At 45.5% G+C, this 16,432-nt stretch overlaps 1 protein-coding gene across 1 annotated transcript; it reads right to left on the reverse strand.

Annotated features, from left to right (window-relative positions):
- Nucleotides 1-2,258: 2,258 nt before the first annotated feature.
- LRRC38 (leucine rich repeat containing 38) lies at nt 2,259-16,036 on the reverse strand. Its single transcript, XM_063417186.1, has 2 exons — nt 15,292-16,036; nt 2,259-4,666 (listed from the first exon to the last, which is right to left on the reverse strand). Exons 1-2 carry the CDS (start codon nt 15,917-15,919, stop codon nt 4,413-4,415), a joined length of 882 nt encoding a protein of 293 aa, XP_063273256.1. The 5' UTR covers nt 15,920-16,036; the 3' UTR covers nt 2,259-4,412.
- Nucleotides 16,037-16,432: the final 396 nt, after the last annotated feature.

Raw genomic sequence — 16,432 nt, forward strand, 5'->3', positions numbered from 1 at the left:
TCTGAGCAAGAGACACAGCAGGAGCTGCCTCACAAAGATGGTGGCTCACTGGGGATAAAATACTGGGCTTGGACAGTTGCTTTAGGTGATCTTTATTTTAATATTTTGTGGAGTAGGGCTTTTTAAAACCCATGTGCACCCTTCTAAAAGTCAGGCTGTCTCAATGACATCATGCACATTTGCTTTTTTGCCCAGGTTTTGGATCCTCACACGTACCAAGCTCCAGCATTTCATCAAGGAGACATCCCTGCAGGCAATGTGGCAGCTGCTCCCTGGCTCCTGGAGCCTGCAATTCTCTATTTGGGTCATGCAGAGTCTCTCTCCTTCCCCTTGAAGCAGGTAAAATGTCTGCTCAGTTCTGACAGCGACAGAGAGAGAGAGCACCACAAAATGAAGCTATTTTAGAAGGGAAATTGTAAATGGAGAACTTTGCACAGCACATTTCTGATCACCTACAGGCAGAGCTGCTGGAGTGGGGGAAGCTAAATTCAGCTCTCACTTGGCGCCAGTGTAACTCCTGTGATCCTAATGTGGGTCACTGCAGCCTGAGCAGGGAGTGCAGGCTCACCACATCCAGCCACGGAAATATCCCTGCACAGGAGCACTCCCTGTGCCCAAAAACCTGGAGAGGGGATCAGCCACGGAAATATCCCTGCACAGGAGCACTCCCTGTGCCCAAAAACCTGGAGAGCAACAGGGGATCAGCCATGGAAATATCCCTGCACAGGAGCACTCCCATGCCCAAAACCTGGAGAGGGGATCAGCCACGGAGATATCCCTGCACAGGAGCACTCCCTGTGCCCCAAAACCTGGAGAGGGGATCAGCCACGGAGATATCCCTGCACAGGAGCACTCCCTGTGCCCAAAACACCTGGAGAGGGGATCAGCCACGGAAATATCCCTGCACAGGAGCACTCCCTGTGCCCCAAAACCTGGAGAGGGGATCAGCCACGGAAATATCCCTGCACAGGAGCATTCCTGTGCCCCAAAAACCTGGAGAGCAACAGGGGATCAGCCATGGAAATATCCCTGTACAGGAGCACTCCCTGTGTCCAAAAACCTGGAGAGGGGATCAGCCACGGAAATATCCCTGCACAGGAGCACTCCCATGCCCAAAACCTGGAGAGGGGATCAGCCATGGAAATATCCCTGCACAGGAGCACTCCCTGTGCCCCAAAAACCTGGAGAGGGGATTAGCTCTGAGCAACACCTTTGTGGAGCTAGAACTGCAATAGCAATGCAGCCCTCAGGCCACTCTCCATTGGTTTTGCAGAGGATCATTATGGTGATCACTGGTTCTGGCAATATTCCAGCAGGAGAGTGTTTTGCTCTCAAGATTCCATAAAATCAGAAAGATCCCAGTTAGAACTAAGTGCAAGTTCTGTCTCACTAGCAATTAGAGTTATGCAAAATCAATATTAATAGTTGGCAACTGCTAGTGCTTACAATGAATCAATATCACTAACTGGAGGAGTTCAGTTTTTCTGAAATGTGCATTACCTATAGGGAAAAACAGAATTTAAAAATATCATTGAATTTGCTGATCCAGAAAAAAACCCTACATTGCAAAATCTCTTTGGTGCTGTAGAGTATCCAGAATAGCAGCTTCCCAAATCAAGCCTTGCCAAGCCTTGCTCTCCAGCTTGTGCTGTGCTGTGTGGGTGTCAGCTCGGTGTGCTCCTCGCTGCTCTGAGGGTGCTGTGCTCCAAATAGAACCAGAGCTTTCAGGTGCTTTGTGCTGGGCTGAACAAAAAGCTACAAACTATAAACAAATCCACGTCTTCCTCCTGAGGCACCACAGTAGGGTGAACCTGCAAGTGAGAGCAGAGCCCAGGCAAAATAGTTGAGTTTGGAACGTGACTTCTGCAAAACGACTGAGCCTTGCAGGCTGAAGACACAAAACCATGAATTCATTTCCAAGGGCAGGGCAGATGTTTGCTGAAATACCCACTGGTGGCTCCCTGGGAAGTTTGGTAGGACAAGTCAAATTTTGCTAACAGGTCGTGAGGTTTGAGTCCATAAAAAGTGTGACCCAGTTTCCTATTCCATGACTGAACAATTTGCACAGCTCTAAATATAAAACTGTTGATAACAGATCCGTATTTGTGGGAAAGGGAGGTGCCTCAGGAACTGCAACGTGTTCCCAACCACCCCACAAAACCTCCCTTCTAAAAGGTGAATCAGGCCCAGGTTTTGTCCTTTTTCATTCCCACACACAAAGAAACATCAAACCCCAGGTTGAAATTATAAATATATTTGTGTTGTTTATAATCATGGCACTACACAGTGAAAATCATGTCATTTCATTTTTCCTTGACGGAATTGTCATAGAATAAGACAGTATTGATACAGAATAGCCTCTCCCTGTACTGCCCAATCCTGTCTCAGTGTTTTCAGAAGTGATAACCCCAACTGTGGAAGCAGTGAGTGCACTGAACACAGAAATAAACTCCCTCCTCCTGGCTGTGACCTCAGCACACCGAGCAAGCCTTGGTGCAGCTGGGCAGGGCTGGTCCCCAGGGACAGCCCGGGCTCTGCCCTCCCCCTGCAGCCCCAGAGCAGGGGACAAACGACAGCCCCAGAGCAGGGGACAAGCCACAGCCCCGGAGCAGGGGACAAATGACAGCCCCAGAGCAGGGGACAAATGACAGCCCCAGAGCAGGGGACAAACCACAGCCCCGGAGCAGGGGACAAGCCACAGCCCCAGAGCAGGGGACAAGCCACAGCCCCAGAGCAGGGGACAAGCCACAGCCCCGGAGCAGGGGACAAGCCACAGCCCCGGAGCAGGGGACAAGCCACAGCCCCAGAGCAGGGGACAAGCCACAGCCCCAGAGCAGGGGACAAGCCACAGCCCCGGAGCAGGGGACAAGCCACAGCCCCAGAGCAGGGGACAAGCCACAGCCCCAGAGCAGGGGACAAGCCACAGCCCCAGAGCAGGGGACAAGCCTGGAGGGCTGCTCAGGCTGCAGCTCCCGGGGCCAGGCACGGACAGGCTGCGCTTGGCTGCACCTTCCCGCTGATCCCTGCCGGGGGGATCACAGGCAGGGCTGAGGGAAGGGGTCTGCTGGACACCCCCACCACGCAGGGGGATTCCCTCCTTCTGAACAAGGCAGTGCTTGAACCAAAGAGTGCTTTTTAAAAAAGAAATAATAGCATTTACAGTAGTTAAATAAATGCTACCTTTATCAGCTCTAATTACTTTATAACAGCGTACAGTCCTTAGCTTGCTTAGTGCTATGTTGTTCATCACCTTAAGCCCTCACAGCTACTCTAGATAATTTAAATACACAGAGCTTTAAAAAAATATTTCCATTACAAATATTTAAAAAATATACTTATCCTAAAAAGCTGTCCAGCACTATTCCAAAAATCTCTTGTAATAAATGTCTTTTTAAATTTTAACAAAAATATCTACCATCATGTAGAAGAGCTCAAGTTTCTACAAACCTGTAATACAGTCAGAAATACGTTGGGCCGGGTTTCACTTTTGTTTATACAGTTGCCAATTTGGATCATGGTGTTCATCTCATTTGGGTTATTCCAGTATAACCAGGAGCAGAATATAGCCCTTAGTGCTTTAAAATAGCTAAATGGACTGGATGCTGCAACAGTTACTGGTGCCGAGCATTACGGGGAGGGAAATCCTTTACTTCACTGCATCTAAAAATGCAAAAAGGATGTTATATTTAGTATTTGTGCCATGACCAAAGAAGTGCCAGGCATCTGCAGTGGATGACTCAGACCCAGAATCATATTCACTTACAGAAATATATATATATTTTTTTCTTTTGCTGAATGGTGCCTGCAATTGCTGTCATTAAATGGAGGATGAATGTTTCTGGAGAACTTCTGTAGGGGGAAGATGCCAACCTTCCTCTCATGCTTTCTACAATTCTAGGAATCATTTTAATTGCATTTTGTGTGAGTTTTAACAGAATCTGCCAGTACTCAGATTTGGAAGGATACTATTTTGAGTTGCTTCTGTATTTTCAACCTGAAACATCCCCATTCATCCAGCCCTGTTCAAAGTGTATCTAGAACAAACTTCAAGCACTTATCAGGATCTGCATCTCATCAGGACAATCTGGAAACTCATCTTTTAAAACACTGGAAATTTTTTTGGCTTTCCCCCCTTTTTCATTCATTCTTCAACATTTAAATGCAGTGTTTGATCAAGGACCATGGAAATCAACCTGCTCTGGTTGCAGCAGGGTGCGTGTGCAAGCAGAGGTGACAGCCTCAGCTCTGCCATTCCTGCCTGTGACCATCAGTGGCTAGAAGGGATCCTTACACATTGTGAGTTTAAGTCACATTTAAAGCTTTTGCTCTACTTTTTTTTTTTTTTCCTCATAGACTTTGGCTGATGATCTGGTAACTGATGAACCAAGGGAAGTTAAGGATTTCGACTGAGCTCAGTCCTCACTGTCATCTTCATCGTCGTCGTCGTCCTTGCTGGGAGCACACCTCTGGAAGCAGTGCACCAGGGTGGCCAGGAAGAAGCTGGACAGGATTGCAGCAATGGACACGGCCACTCCAGAGAAGATGATGATGAAAAGGTCTGTCAGTGACAAGCTGAATTTGCATTCACTAAAGCTGACCTCAGACAACTCGTTCAGAAAGATCCTTCTGTTCTCCACGGGCAGGGAACACTGGATTTCATGGAGACCTGCAAGGAAGAGCAGAGGGGAACAGCTCAGCAGAGTACTGATGAATTCTTCTGTTGTTCTGGGTCAGAGATTGAATGGCTGAAGGAAAGTTTTAGGGTTAATTCCAGGTTAATTATGAAGTTGTACAATATTCAGGGAAAAATGGAACAAAACCTGTCACTATCCAAAAGTCATTACTTAGCCCCTTTGAGCATCTCCTGGAAATTAAGTTATTTCACCTTCAGCCTTCCAGGGATCAGGTGTGATCTAGGACCATGATTTGGAGGAATTTAAATAGTGAATGTTGAACCTTGGATGCATCTAAACCTGGAGACCTGAAAGCAATTCCCAACTACTCCATCTGAACACAGACTCTGACTCCAAAACAGGGTCAGAGGGGTACTGAAGTTCCCTCCATACCCTTCTACAGTACTTTTCTCCATGTAGTTCCAAACTAGAGTTGTTGTGGGTTTTTTTCTGGTCAAACAACAGTTTGGGTTTAATGGATGCTTGTTTGTCAGTGTCCTGCCTCCACCTTTTCTCTCTGGCTGTCCTGAGGCCATGCAGACTGACAGATATTGTTCCTCCCTGCATTACTGGAGAATGCCCAGAGCTGGGTTCTTTGTAGTGGAAGCAAAAACCTGCAGGTTTAAGAAGTGCTGAGGACACAGCTGGATCCTGGACAGGGAAAGCACACAGTTCACTCTGTATCCCAGCTCCTTCCTCGTTCACCACGGGGGAACATCAGGAGAGGGCTAGAATGGAACCAGTGCTGAAGTGAATTAAGTCTGTAGAGCTGCCGGCCAGGCAGCTTTTGTCTCATTATTAAGGACATGAATGTAAAGGGGAAATGTAAGAATTGTGTGTTAATGACATGAGAACTGCTGCTGAGTTCCTTGGTCCAGTTCCTCTCTAGTGATGATCCTGGGGTGCTGTCCCTGCTTTGGGCTCTGCCTTGCTGTGTGTCCATGGCATTTCCATCCCCCAGCCCAACAGGCTTCTGTGGCCTCAGATTTTTAGAGAATTCTTAGTTATTTGGAATAACAGACGCCAGCAGATGAAATACAGCACCACAGAGCAGGGGCCAGGGCCAGTGCTGCCCAGCTGCAGCTTCAGCCGTGCTGTGTCTGCTCCACCCCTTCCAAAAGCCAGGAGGGAGCTGAGATCTCCTGTCCCCACACAGGGCAGCCTCCTGCAGCTGTGCTGGAAGCAGCCAGGGCAGGCTGCAGAGCTCAGGGGAAGCCCAGGGCAGTGACTGAGGGAAAGGAGCACGGATCAGTCCCTCCTGTTGCGTGGGGGTTTCTCTTCGCTGAGTCGTGACACTGAGTTAAGAATTTAAAGAGTTAAGGTTTTAGTTAAGGGGTAGATGCAATTTGTATTAATTAGGATTTAAGTTAGAAGAGCAGAGATGGGTTAATAATATTTAGATGCTTAAGCCAGAGCATGTATTTGCTTGTTTTAGTTGTGTTTGTAGAAGGAAATGAGATAAATGGGTCATTGTAAGCATTGAAACTGTGACGGCACCTGAACACAGAAACCAATTGGAACCAACCAAGAGAAGATTGGATTATGCCAAAAGGTCACAAAAGCCTGCCAGCATTTGTAAAGGTAGAAAGGTCACCAGGAAGACATCCCTGACTTCATCTTTCAAGACCCCTGACCCATTTCAAGGACCACCGACCCAATCTGAGGGGAGAATTGTGGAGGCATGAAGGACTCTGAGCTCATTTTAATACAAAGCCAGAGTGGAAGGCTCTGGGATTATGCAGATGTATAAACATTTTGAGTATGTAAGACTTTTGTAAATAAATAGAGGGCAAAGAACCTGTAAATCAAGGGCATGACTCTAGGAGATGACTCCACCTTTGTCAAAATAAGACATACCACTTGCTAACTTTAACTAGTTAGAGGGCCTTTGTGCGTGATTTTATCAACTTAATTTGAATCAACACTGTTGAAAAAGCCAGCACAGCCAAACAGAAGCCTTTCTTTAGACTCTGAAGAGAATTTGGAACAGACTGTTCATTTGGAACAGGCAGCAGTGAGACCAGCAGTTCTGTCTCTGGTGACACAAGGAATTTCTTCTTCCAAAGCTGATGCAGCAGTTGTTGCACCAGAGCTTCCAACCCTTCACCTGAAAATACCATCACTTGCAGGTCACAAGATGAGAAATGGACAAACCCATTTCATCTGCTTCCTTCCATGGAAACACAGCCCTGCTTTCCATTATTTACAAGCAGGTTGTTCTTACATGGGAGTCCAGAGAACTGATGGTCTGTACCCCTCCTGTCCTGTTCCACTGGTGCCCAGCAACAGATCCAGCTTTGTTCTTTCCTTGGGCAGGCAGCAATTCCAGGGCATTAAACAGAACAATGAACTAAAGGATGGTTTGTAGAAAGTTATCAGTGTTAATTACAGGCTGTAGGTTTTTTTCCTTGGTGTGATTCTGCTGCATCTAGACTGGCTCCATCAAATCCCTGTCCCCACACAGAACCTACGGAGGACAGAAGATGCCATTTAACCTCAGAGCTCTGCTTTTACTTTTAACTCTGCTTTCACGCACTTTTACTTGAGTGGTATTAATTTTTATAGTTTGTTTGTGGGGGGTTTCTGTATTTTTTTTAACTATTTGTTCATTCTGTAGAATTTATTCTTTTAGAAGACCAGCCAGGATTTTTGTAAAGGGCATCTCAAAGCAGCTCTGTATTTAGTGCTTGGCTGCAGCAAGAGAGCCTTTGATGACAGTTATATATATCTACCTCATCGCTCCCACAACATATTCAAGGAGTTGCTTCTTCATACCAAACAAAACTGTAAATGAAATAACAAGTGTGAGTGTGCTATAAATACACAGCCCGGGTTATTTTGGTCAGGGCCATCCCATTATCTGTAATGACTCCAGCTGTCCCAAGGACAATGTCACACACCCTGTATCCTTCTGCTATGTCATCAGCAGAGCAGATGCATTGCACTGGTGCTGATTGCTTTCAAGTGCCAGGCAAGGCACAGGTGCTGCACTCTCCACAGGCTTGTCTCAGCTCTGGAAAAATAAGGATGAAAATAAGGTCTGTACCCTGGGGAGCAGATTGTCTGAGTAACATGGGAAGTGAAAGTGCTGGGATTCCAGAACCGTGATGTTAAAAGGAGAGGTGGGTTTTTAAAAAGAAGAAAAAGAAAGTGTGGACATAAAGAAGTGATGCAGGAGGGCTCCAGGTAGAGCTATTCCAATGAAATTCCCAGACAAGTTTCACAACAATATGACTTTGGACACCTTATATTGGAGGGGTGCAACTCCACCAAGCCCAGCACTCAAACCCTGCCAATTAATCACAGGCAATTAGGCTGCTGCTAGGTCCTACAAACCACTCTGAGTTTGTTTCTGTTCGGGACTATGCCCAGGCTTAACTCTTTCCCTGCTCCTAGAAAACAGAAGCAGCCCAAAAACCAGTCTGCATGCAAATAATGAATAATTTCCTTGTAAATTACTGAGAAGAGACCAGCAATGCTGTAATGCCCCAAAGTGATAACTGGGCTGATCTCACCATCTCAAACCCCCACAAAAACCCCGAGGCCCTGTTTCATCTGGACCCTGCTGGGATTTCGTAGCCATAATCCAGAACGTTTCTCACAGGTTCTTGTGATCAGTGAATTTTTAAGCCATGGAGGGCACTGACGTTGCCTGCTCCTGGCTGTGCCAGGGGTTTTCCCTGGATATATTGACTGCTGCCCTACTGCACTGTGAGTTTGGGTTTATCCTCCTCTGTACAGCTAAGGACAAGCACCAAGGGCATCACCTTCTCCAGGTCCACTTCACCTTGTTTTGAAGGGCTGCTTGTGTCCTTCTGCCTCTGCCTATTTCTAATCCCTCTGCTGAATACATCTTTGACTGGACAACCTCTGGAATTCATTGCCATTTCAATGTCCTGGTCTGTCTGTTAGTAGACAGAGGTTGCCCAGCTATAATTTTGGATGCTGAGTTTAAAAAAAAATGAAAAAAGAAAATAAAAAGCCTCAATTCTTTTGGGGTCTTTTAGAGTTCACAAAAAGCAGGTACCAGGACAAAGAGCTTCCTTCCATTCAGCCATGGACAGCAGGATGAGATAATGCCAAGGCACACTGGGACATGCACTGGGATGTATGGAAATACATCCACAGAAACATCTGAAACCATAAATGTTTAAATAAGCTGCATGCACACATGTTCCCTACTATGGATACAGTAAATATAAGAGCACTACAATAGGCGCTTTTTTTTTTTTTTTTTTTTTTTTTTTTTTTTTTTTTTTTTTTGAGTAAAAATGCCCTTTTGGGTGGAATTTAGCTGTTGCCTCATGTTGCTGAATGTAATTGACACAGATTTGAAATGTTTAAATGTGGCATGTTGTTTCTTGTGTGGTATTTTGCTCCCAGCTATGGTTTGCCTTAGTCTCCTTAAACACTGTCACAAATGTCTTGGATGTATTAATAGGCAATGAGAGAGGCATTGCCTGTGAAGTGAGATTTCATTGAAAATAGCCTTGAGCAATCAGAATAGCAAAGATTAAAAGACTTGAAGCCCAGATTTAGGTCCCTAAGTAAAACTTTTGTGGCCAAGTGCCCTAAAGATTTGCAGAACAGCTTCGGAGGGGACTTAGCATTTGTCTCAATGCCCAAATATAAAGTTCAGCATCAGGTGTTCACATCTGCAAATGCTGTCCTCACATCCTCAAACACGTGAAAGATGGAAGCACTCCAAATAACCTTAGGAGGCAAGAAACAGAGTGAAAAGCCAGTGGCAGTCAGATCATTTTACTGAAAATGTCTGGGAGATCAAATTATATATTTATATATGTGTATATATAGAAACAGATTTGATGCGCTTGTTAAGGAATATAATTTCTGTGAGGAGTTTCTGCTTGAGCGGGATAAAAGCTGCTGAATGTGTGAAATGTCTTAGGGCTTTTAATTCCTTTGCAGACACACAGATCTTGTGTTCTGTCCTGGTGATGTGGGAGCATGTGCACGGTACTGGGGGAGAGCTGGTGGTTGCAATGGACAGAACAGCCTGTCCTCTCGAGCTGCAGCTCCCTCAGGTTCTAAATTGGTACAGGGAGTTAAGGAGCCTTTCCTCCACAGCAGATGAACAAATAAGTGCTAATAAAGACTGATAAGTCAAGAGGAGATGTAAAACTCTCAGTTTCTTAGCTGTTGGTTCAAGTGTTAAACAAACCCCATCCCCTTGTGTCGTTATTATGCTTTGTTTTGAAGAAAATGTTTAATGTTTTCTGTTAAACCCATTAAAGGCCTGGATTAATGAAATGAGAGATTGTTTAATTTATGGAATAAGTTATGCAATAGATCTCAGATTGGAATGGGATCGTAGAAAGAGCCAAGAAGCAGGAGATGGTACCCTCATGGCACAGAATGTCCAAACAGGCGAGGAAAAACCATCCCATTGTCCTGGGTCTGGAGGGGTCTGGAGGGTGACTCCTGTGGGGGGCAGCTGAGGGAGCTGTGGGGGCTCAGGCTGGAGAAAAGGAGGCTCAGGGGGAACTTCTGGCTCTACACAGCTCCTGACAGGAGGGGACAGCCCCAGGTTGGGCTCTGCTCCCAGGAACAGGGACAGGAGGAGAGGGAACGGCCCCAGGCTGGGCCAGGGGAGGCTCAGGGGGGACAGCAGCAGGAATTTCCCCATGGAAAGGGAGCTCAGCATTGGAACTGCCCAGGGAGGTTTGGAGTGTGTCCCTGGAGGTGTCACCTGGAGGTGGCACTCAGTGCTCTGGGCTGGGGACAAGGTGGGGATGGGGCACAGATTGGACTCCTTGGCTTTGCAGGTCTTTTCCAACCTAAATAATTGTATTTTATGATTCTCACTACACTGATTCACTTCTGAATTTCTCTTTTAGGACTGAATTCAGTCTGAATTTCCTGCTTACAGCCTCACTGTTACCTGCTCTTGGTTTTTTTCCTACCTCCTCTCACTGCCACCCTTCTCCCCTGTCTTTTGCATAGATAGGCTTTAACTGGAAATATCCCACTTTACCAGAATTTACTTCTCCATCCATTCTGAAGAGGTCTTGAAAGCTACAGAAGCCTTTCAAGTAGCCTTTCAACAATATCTCTGTCAGTACTGACACCAAAACCCCCTTGGAATATCTTAGAAATGTGCAGCCACTGCCCACAACTTTCCAGACTGAAGCAACAGTTGATCAAATGAGCCCTGAGCACCAGTCCTCATCTCAAACTTTGCCTACTTCAATTTCAGACATTCAGAACATCTATTTTATTTATCACAGCACAAATCTATTTGGAATTCTGTCTCTGGCCACTTCTGAGTGAGTTTTTCCAATCTTCCTGGAAATGCAAATGTACAAAGGCTACCCATAAAAATGCTCAGTGTAAACTGTTGCTGAAAGTTTTTCTAGTGCTGTTTTTATAGAGAGCAGCAATTTTTTTAAGTCTTGCAAAGGGTAGTGGAGAACTTAAATAACTAAACAAATAAATTAATTATTCCCAGAAACTGTATACAACTTCCCAAAGTTAAGGGGAAGAAAGGAAGTAAAAAAGCAAAATGAGGGCAAGATGACAGAAAGGAGACACTACAGTCACACTCCAAAGAATACTTAAGCTCTAATTAAAAGTAATGTTAAAAATACATTAGTCATTAGCAAACAAGGTCACAGGCTCAGCTGTCCAAAGCATGTTCACAGAAAATAAAAATCAGAACGGGAATGTCAACAAAGCCCTTCAATGTGGCCATTGCAGATTACTTGCTTGGCTTTGTTACAGACATTTATCTGAGTCCAGTCCCTTCATCCTGATGGGATCCTCAGAGAGATTCAAGAAATGCCTTTTGCACTGACTTTAAACAAGATGTTTCAGCAAAAATTTATTCCATCAAAGCCTTTTGTATTTGAACACTGAAATTGGAGGTTCATAACCCTCTGTTCTGTAGGTCATTTGCACCAGTGACAATCTTCTGCTGGCTGAGCCCTGAGTTTCAAACAGTGTTACTAAAAGAACTAATTTAAGAGGTGAGGAAAGAAAGAAAACTGCATTTTTAGCCAAGATAAATGTGATGAACAACAAGCTCTGAGAGGAGAAGGAAGCCTGGCCAACACAAGAATTTGCCAAGTGTATTTTTGTAGACCAGCTTAGGAATTGGTTCTTTTAAGGTTTTTTTTTTTTTTGTCCTATGAGTTTTCATGGCCCTATGGAATAAAATCTACCATGAAAGTTTTCATACTTGTCTTTTTAGGGGTAAAGATCTAGCAGCAACTCTCCTATTTCCAAAAAAATCCTATATTCCTAATATCCATATCCTCCTTATGGGAAGGCTTTAGTATGTGCCATTCATCACCATGTGCCTTTCAGGTGTAAAATGTCTACACAACCAACACCCTTCAGCAGAAAATCTTCCTAAGTGTTGTACTTAACCATGCAACAGCAAACGCTGTCTTCTCCAGGAAAAAGAACTTTTCCATTATTTTCCACTTATCACCATCCCATTTCTCTACACATTTCTTTTGCCTTCTTTGCACTATGCTCATTTTTTTTTTAATCAATTACTAACCAAACCAGAGGGGAAACTTGTTGATTGGGTTTTTTGTAGTATGAAGAAAATGCTGGATTTAATATGTCTTTGTGGTAAAAAAAGTGTTTGCTGTTTTAAAGTGCTAGTTTCAATCACAAAATTTTAGTGCAGTTTTTAATAAGTCTGCCTGCAAATTTGCCAGGATGAGGGTATAATCTGGGGAAGGTATTCACCTAATGCCAATTAAGCCTTTATTTAAAATTTAGGCCAGATGAATAAGTGCTGAAATCTGTGAAATGGGTGCAATCCCAGGTGTTTGTGTGAAGCCACAGGTTGGATGAGCAGAGGCAGCTCAGCTGGGCAGGCAGGGCAGCAGAAGTTAGAGCTTTACAAGCTCTTCCTGGTACTGTGCCAGGAGGAAAATGGACCTGACTCCTGCAAAACTAATGAGTTGAAGCACAGCTTTTGTTCAGATCACTGAGCCCTCCAGCAACCTTAATTACAGAGGGACAGGATCAATTATCCAGATTTCAGTTCACAGAGACAAAACTCCCCTTTTTAAATCGACTTGGTGTTTCTTTTGCAGAAGCCAAGGGCGGCCCGGGCTGCTGAGCTCCCTGCAGTGCTGCAGTGAGAGGTGGAGCAGTGCTGGGCTCAGGGGACATCTCAGCTACTGAGGACTCCCCTCAGACAGGCAAATCCAACTACTTCAAGTGTCATTCAGAGTGAGGAACCTAAATGAATGCCCACACCCTGAATCTTTCTGAAAATGTGCTTCTCCCAGCCCTGTGTACACAAAGCCTTGAGCTGCTGCAGAATTCCAAGGCAGAAGCAGCCAAGATCTTTTCTTGGGCCCTGGAAATGCATCCTTGTCTTTCCTCCTGTATTTCCAGACAGAAAGCCTGCTGCCCTACTTATCCTGGTGAGTTTGCTGCAAGGATCCCTCATCTCAGCTTTACAGAGCTGTCAGGAGCAGCCAGGGAGTCTGAATGCTCAGTGTTTATTGAGTTGCCCTTCCCACTATTCCCAGGAAAGGCCAGGCAAGCGTGGTCTTGGATAAGCATAACCAGACAAGTAACACTAATTTAATCAAGAATCATGTTGTGACATCATTAAAAACTGGAAACTGGGTGTTAAATGTGATCAAGTCATAATTCTAATAATTTAACTCTGGCTTTCCAAAAGTTGTTTTGCAAGGCACGCAACTGTGGCCGCGTATTTCAAAAAGTCTTTGAGACAGACTTTCCTTTTTGGGGTTAGTTTTGCAGTCACCTTTGTGAGGAATGTTTTGGTGCTTTATTAAAGGAGGCAGTGAGTGGTTTTGTGGCAGCAGCTCCCAAGAAGCCCTGATGCTTTTCTGCATCAGGGGACTCACTCCAGGCAACAAAATCCAAACCCTTACAGGGCAGCTCAGATCAAACCAACCACTGGAACATTTGCTGCTTCCTTCTTTGTCTTCCCAGATCAAGTCTTAGTTAAAGTTTGGAAGATCTGGATAAGTTAGGCATTTTTTCATCTGTTTGGCCAAAACACAGCTATGGATGAGAGAGAAGGCTGTGGGAAAGCTTCTCTGAGCTTGGGAAGGCACTGGGAAACTGGCAGTGCTAGGGGAGAGCTCACTTACTTGAGATGTCCAGAAATAAGTTCAGATAGACTTTAAAACACTGAGGGGGCAGCAGAGAAAGAGGTAGGACAGACTCAAATTGAACAGACTCAGAATGAAGGGGAACAACCTGGAATTTCAGTAAAATCCTGGGGAAAGTGGACAGCTGTGTGAACTCATATTTAACATTAGAGACGGGTAAACACTTGACTAAAATTGAGCAAACTTTAACTAAAGCATCAGGAAAGGTGGGATAATGGGTTTGGTTTAGAAAGAATCCAGATTAAAATTTCACTGGACAGAGAGGAAAAAACCTAACACTTTTCCCTCAGATCACTTCTTTCTTATAGCAGCTGACCTACAGCTAAGGATATTCAGGACAATGTGGATGAGTGTATTAGAAAGATGCTACCCAAGGTCACAAGCATGGGAAGAACCCGAATAACTGACTGCAGAGTCTGAGCCTGGAGTGCCAGGACACACAGGAACAGCCTCAAACTGACAGGGAGTAGCTTTAGATGGGCTATGAGGAAAAAATCCTTCCCTGTGAGGGTGGGGAGGCCCTGGCACAGGTTGCCAGAGAAGATGTGGCTGTCCCTGGATCCCTGGCAGTGCCCAAGGCCAGGCTGAATGGGGTTCGAGCAGCCTGGGACAGTGGAAGGTGTCCCCTCTGTCCCCTCTGTCCCCTCTGGGCCCTCCTGAGGTTTCCCTGCTCTGCCTTTGGGAGCAGCTGGTGCTGCTCAGTGGCAGGAGTTGTGCCCTGGTGCTTGTAGGGAGCCATGAACCATGAGCTGATCTCCTGCTAAAGCTGGATTAAGAGAGGCTTTGGGGTCTGGTGGGACATGTGGAGCAAGAGTCTGGATTCCCTAGACATGGCAATCTTAACACTTTCATTTTTCCCCCTGTGCCTTTCTAAAAATTACAGGCTCACATACCAGGATTATATATGTTGCATTTTGGGGAGTTCTGAAGCCCCTTCATTTCCCATATTGGAAGCAGTGCTTTTTTTATGAAAAGAGCCCATTTGGAGATGCTGAAGTGTTTCAAACACAGAGCATCACAACAAAATACTTCCAGGAAGGGGCTGACAATCACAGTTGCATAAAATGGGGATTTAACTCTTTTGTAACAGCTTCATAAGTGAACCTCAAATGAGAGGAAAATCAGTTTTCCTAAGGAGGTGGCACAGAATATTTAGCTGCTCAAAGGGCTTATTGTAGAAAATATATTTACCAGAGAGAAAATGAAGTCTGGAAGAGAACCAGCTCCGGGCTGAATGAATTTGAAAAGGCTCTTTCACTGCCTATGCAAGTTTAGTCTATAAATCAAAATCATTGGGGCTTAATTTTTTAAATTTTATTTCTTAAGTGGGAGGAGGACCTGCTGCTAAAAGAAGCCAACAGGAATTTAAGGGGCTCCTTTGCTGAAAGCATGCAATTACAGCCTGAGCAGACTGCAGGCAGCACACAGACAGTGGGAGCAGCCACACACAGACACACAGACTGCACTGAGCAGCCACGGAGCTTTACCTTTCTGGAGCTTGGATGCATTGTCCTGTATCCAGCTGAAAAGGTTGGCAAAGTCACAGTCACACACCCACGGGTTGCCCTCCAGGCGGATGGTCCGCAGGGAGGGCAGCGCTTCCAGGGCTGCCACGTTGAGGCTCTGTAAGTTATTGTCATTCAGTTCTAACACTTGGAGCTGGTCCAGGTTCTCAAAAGCAGCCACGTCCACCTCCACCAGGTTATTGTTCCCAAGGCTCAGTTTTATCAGCTTCTCTGCTGATTTGAATGTCCCGGCGTCGAGCTGGGTTAAATTGTTGTAGCTTAAGTCTAAGTACACCAGTTTGGTAGAACTGCTAAAAGTGCCCTCTTCTAAAGAGGTGAGGGAGTTGTTCCTGAAGTCCAAATAGACTAGGTCTCCATAAAATATGAAGAAGTCAGCTGGTATTGCCTGGATGTTGTTATCAGCTATGAGAAGTTTCCGTACATCCAATGGGAAGGGGTTGGGAACACTCGGGAGTCCTTGATCCCGGCAGTCTATGGTGTGGTAGTCCATACAGCTACAGACAGCAGGGCAAAGCTGCCCCCCGGGCAGGAAAAGCAGGCAGGCAAAGGCAGCAAAAGGCAGGAGGCAGGCAGGAAAGCATGGCAACATCGTCAAGGATCTGCAGGCTGTGATGAGCACCACTTCTAGGAGAAAGACATTTTGCTGGGCTGAGCAGGAGTGCCTGGTACTTGTGTGTGTGCCTGATTGTATCCAGGAGATCACATATCATCACAGATCCGATAGCAGCAGTCTGGAGGGGGAGGGAGGAGGGAGGGAGGGAGGCAAATGTGAGGATTTACACTGTCAGAATATTGTGATGCTGTGCAGGGTGAGGAAAGCGGTGATTGGGTACAGGGAGGATCTTTCAAAGGACTCCCTTGCTTTTGTGAGCTAAAAAAAGCCCAGAGCCTGTTTGAATATTTGCTGTATATTCCAGCAAAGGGGAAATCACACCTGATCCTGTGACTCTGCCAGCAACAGCTTCTGCTTGAAAAGCCTTTCAGGTAAAAATCCCTGATGAGATCACTTACAGGGTTTCCTGGCTGGAGCCTCCATCAAGGTGACCAACAGCTCTGGAAATGCAAGCAAGGGTCAGGCAGTGTCCTGAATGCCTGCTAGGGA

This window comes from Prinia subflava, chromosome 21, assembly GCF_021018805.1.
Source record: "Prinia subflava isolate CZ2003 ecotype Zambia chromosome 21, Cam_Psub_1.2, whole genome shotgun sequence".
Lineage (NCBI taxonomy): Eukaryota > Metazoa > Chordata > Aves > Passeriformes > Cisticolidae > Prinia > Prinia subflava.

What these genes read in the sequence shown, in the direction of transcription:
- LRRC38 (XM_063417186.1), bottom strand. Translation starts at nt 15,919, where the DNA reads ATGTTGCCATGCTTTCCTGCCTGCCTCCTGCCTTTTGCTGCCTTTGCC. An exon ending in TGCATCCAAGCTCCAGAAAG is followed by an intron (nt 4,667 to 15,291) that starts GTAAAGCTCCGT and finishes TCTTCCTTGCAG; the next exon opens with GTCTCCATGAAATCCAGTGT.